General features: G+C 50.6%; 1 protein-coding gene across 1 annotated transcript in view; it reads right to left on the reverse strand.

Moving 5' to 3' along the window:
- Window positions 1-208: 208 nt before the first annotated feature.
- The window catches only part of atp6ap1a (ATPase H+ transporting accessory protein 1a), a gene marked incomplete at its 5' end in the record, with an annotated part of 10,910 nt that continues 7,548 nt past the window's right edge, over window positions 209-3,570 (reverse strand). The window contains 3 exon segments of the mRNA XM_062415050.1: window positions 209-435; window positions 1,387-1,624; window positions 1,737-1,787. Coding sequence (XP_062271034.1) covers window positions 226-435; window positions 1,387-1,624; window positions 1,737-1,787 — 499 coding nt within the window.

Below are 3,570 nucleotides of genomic sequence, written 5' to 3' on the forward strand. Positions count from 1 at the left end.
GTCTGAGATGGGGGGTCAGTCTGTAAGGGGGACTGAGATGGGGGGGTCAGTCTGAGATGGGGGGTCAGTCTGTTAGGGGGACTGAGATGGGGGTATGTCAGTCTGAGATGGGGGGTCAGTCTGTTAGGGGGACTGAGATGGGGGGGTCAGTCTTTAAGGGGGACTGAGAGGGGGGGTCAGTCTGTAAGGGGGACTGAGATGAGGGGGTCAGTCTGAGATGGGGGGTCAGTCTGTAAGGGGGACTGAGATTGGGGGCCCTTTGGGGTCATCGAAGCGGTCCATGGTGCGTAGCTGCAGGATCATGTGCAGGCCGTAGGTGAGCACTAGGACCATGAGGAGAGACGTCATCAGACCCATCAAGATGCCCGGAGAGAAGAAGCCGGAGCAATCGCTGCCATATGAGAACTGACCCCCCCTCACCAGGAAGCCCTGGATCTGAAACAGGAAGCACACCATTACATCACTTCCTGTTTCAGGTAAAGAACAGCTGGAGGTCCGTTAGCCTAGCCTAGCTTAGCCTCCACACCTGTATGCTAACGCTCATATCGCCCCCTGCTGGCTGCAGCACAGGTTATTATATAAAAAGGGGCGTGGCGCCATGACGGCTGCCCTCACTATCAGTGATGTCACAGTGATGTCACAGTGATGTCACAGTGATGTCACAGTGAAGACGTCTCACTCTGTTGGAACCACATAGTGAAGCTCGGCTGATTGATCGGCTGATTGATCGGCTGTGTGTGATCGGCTGTGTGTGATCGGCTGATTGATCGGCTGTGTGTGATCGGCTGCGTGTGATCGGCTGATTGATCGGCTGTGTGTGATCGACTGATTGATCGGCTGTGTGTGATCGACTGATTGATCGGCTGTGATTGGCTGTGTGTGATCGGCTGATTGATCGGCTGTGTGTGATCGACTGCGTGTGATCGGCTGATTGATCGACTGTGTGTTATCGGCTGTGTGTGATCGGCTGTGTGTGATCGGCTGCGTGTGATCGGCTGATTGATCGGCTGTGTGTTATCGGCTGTGTGTGATCGGCTGCGTGTGATCGGGTGATTGATCGGCTGATTGATCGGCTGTGTGTGATCGGCTGATTGATCGGCTGTGTGATCGGCTGATTGATCGGCTGTGTGTGATCGGCTGTGTGTGATCGACTGTGTGTGATCGGCTGATTGATCGGCTGTGTGATCGGCTGATTGATCGGCTGTGTGTGATCGGCTGTGTGTGATCGGCTGATTGATCGGCTGCGTGTGATCGGCTGATTGATCGGCTGATTGATCGGCTGCGTGTGACCGGCTGATTGATCGGCTGATTGATCGGCTGTGATCAGCTGTGTGATCGGCTGATATTGATTACGTTCATATAGATCAATATATCACTGTGAGTTACCTGGAAGTCTTCGAAGGACACTCTCCACTGATTGGCCGGATCTTTGGAGGAGCGAGGGACGAGCAGCGGCCAGCGGAAGTTCGTGACGGATTCACAACGATAGGAAAACTCAGCCGGAGCGTAAATGTTCCTGCTGCCGTTAAACGAAGCTTTGATCCCATCGTACTCAAGATCCACCGAATCCAGAGTGAACCAGTTCCTGGAGGAAACCTTGTAGAGGCGCTGACTCATGGAGAAGCTACACACACACACACACACACACACACACACACAGGGTTAGGGTTATTATATATTATATGTTATATATTAATTATAATTACGTGTATATATAAAAATATAAAATGACTCACATCAGTTTGAAGCTGCGATGTCCGAGGACGTTTTCATAATTAAGAACCAAACTGCAAAAAAACATTCAGTAATGATCAATAATCAATAATCAATCTTTATTTAACTCAATCCATTCATTAACTTACATTTTGATAAAAAAGTATACACATCACATTCTCATGCACTCACACACACACACAAACACACACACATATACACACACTCACTCACTCACTCACACACTCACATACACACTCACTCACACACACACACACACACACACACACTCACACACACACACACACACACACACACACACACACACACACTCACACACTCACACACACACCAAGTCTTTCATATAATAGTTCAGATCAATTGTCAGCCTGCTCTTAATCATTCTGATGACATCACAGTTAAGATCCCTCCTACTTCCTGTTCCTGCTCAGGTAAACAGCCATGTTGGCCCAGAAGGAAGTTAAGGAGCCGACACTTCTGTTTCTGACTGTATTTAAAACCCAAGATGAAGATATGTTTATACAAACCCTCAGCAGCCTGCTGCAGTCTAGGAAACAGCAGATGCCCCATGTAGGACTCTCCACTGTTTGTACAGTGCTCTCCATGAAGGCTCCACTCCTGGATCTAGTCCCAGTTGGGCCCTCCACGGTGTGTCAACCCGGCCTTTTAACTTTTCTTTATTTACAACTTTCACCAAAACTTTATACATTATTGTTCCTGTTGTGGCAGAAAGAGATATGAGTCCAGAGCAAGACTCTCTACTGGAAAAGGCTCTGAGTGACTGTTAGACTGGGAGACCAGTGGAGAGCTGGTTCCTCCAGACCCCCAACATGATGTTAGACTGGGAGACCAGTGGAGAGCTGGTTCCTCCAGACCCCCAACATGATGTTAGACTGGGAGACCAGTGGAGAGCTGGTTCCTCCAGACCCCCAACATGATGTTAGACTGGGAGACCAGTGGAGAGCTGGTTCCTCCAGACCCCCAACATGATGTTAGACTGGGAGACCAGTGGAGAGCTGGTTCCTCCAGACCCCCAACATGATGTTAGACTGGGAGACCAGTGGAGAGCTGGTTCCTCCAGACCCCCAACATGATGTTAGACTGGGAGACCAGTGGAGAGCTGGTTCCTCCAGACCCCCAACATGATGTTAGACTGGGAGACCAGTGGAGAGCTGGTTCCTCCAGACCCCCAACATGTTCCCAATGAGCCTCACTGAAGTGACCCCGGCAGCAGCATCCTCCATGTGTGGACCACACAGGTCAATCACCTGACCCAGTAAGGTGATGTGTGCAGCCAACCGAGGGGCTCACAGTCCGGCTCACAGTCCGGCTCACAGTCCGGCTCAAAGTCCGGCTCACAGTCCGGCTCACATCAAAACGACTTCCAAAAACAATCGCTTCTTTCAAAATCCAAACAAGTGAAGTACAAGTCTTCACCCCGACCCTGAGCCAGGACAGCCACGACCTCCACACCAGATCTGTGGGTCCAGTCAGCAGCTCCCCTGCTGGCCAGATGTATGAGACCCTGCCCGCCCTCTTCTCTGGGGAGGAAGAGGACTCTGTGGGACCCAGTGGAGACGATCCCAGAAACCATCTACTATCACTGCTTGGACTTTGGCCAGCAGGGTCACAGGAGGGTCCACACAGGAAGCAGCCAGATTATTCATTATTAAAACACGACCTCCACTTCCACTTGTTCAGTCTCCGCTCCACTTTCTCTAGAACAGTACCTGGATCTAGCGATAAGACCCTCCAGCGTTTGCCAGAGATAATCATGTTCGACCCTGTCAAATGCTTTTTCTTGGTCTAAAGAAACAAGACCAAGTTTTATTCCCA

The sequence above is a fragment of the Scomber scombrus genome, unplaced genomic scaffold (assembly GCF_963691925.1).
Source record: "Scomber scombrus unplaced genomic scaffold, fScoSco1.1 SCAFFOLD_51, whole genome shotgun sequence".
Lineage (NCBI taxonomy): Eukaryota > Metazoa > Chordata > Actinopteri > Scombriformes > Scombridae > Scomber > Scomber scombrus.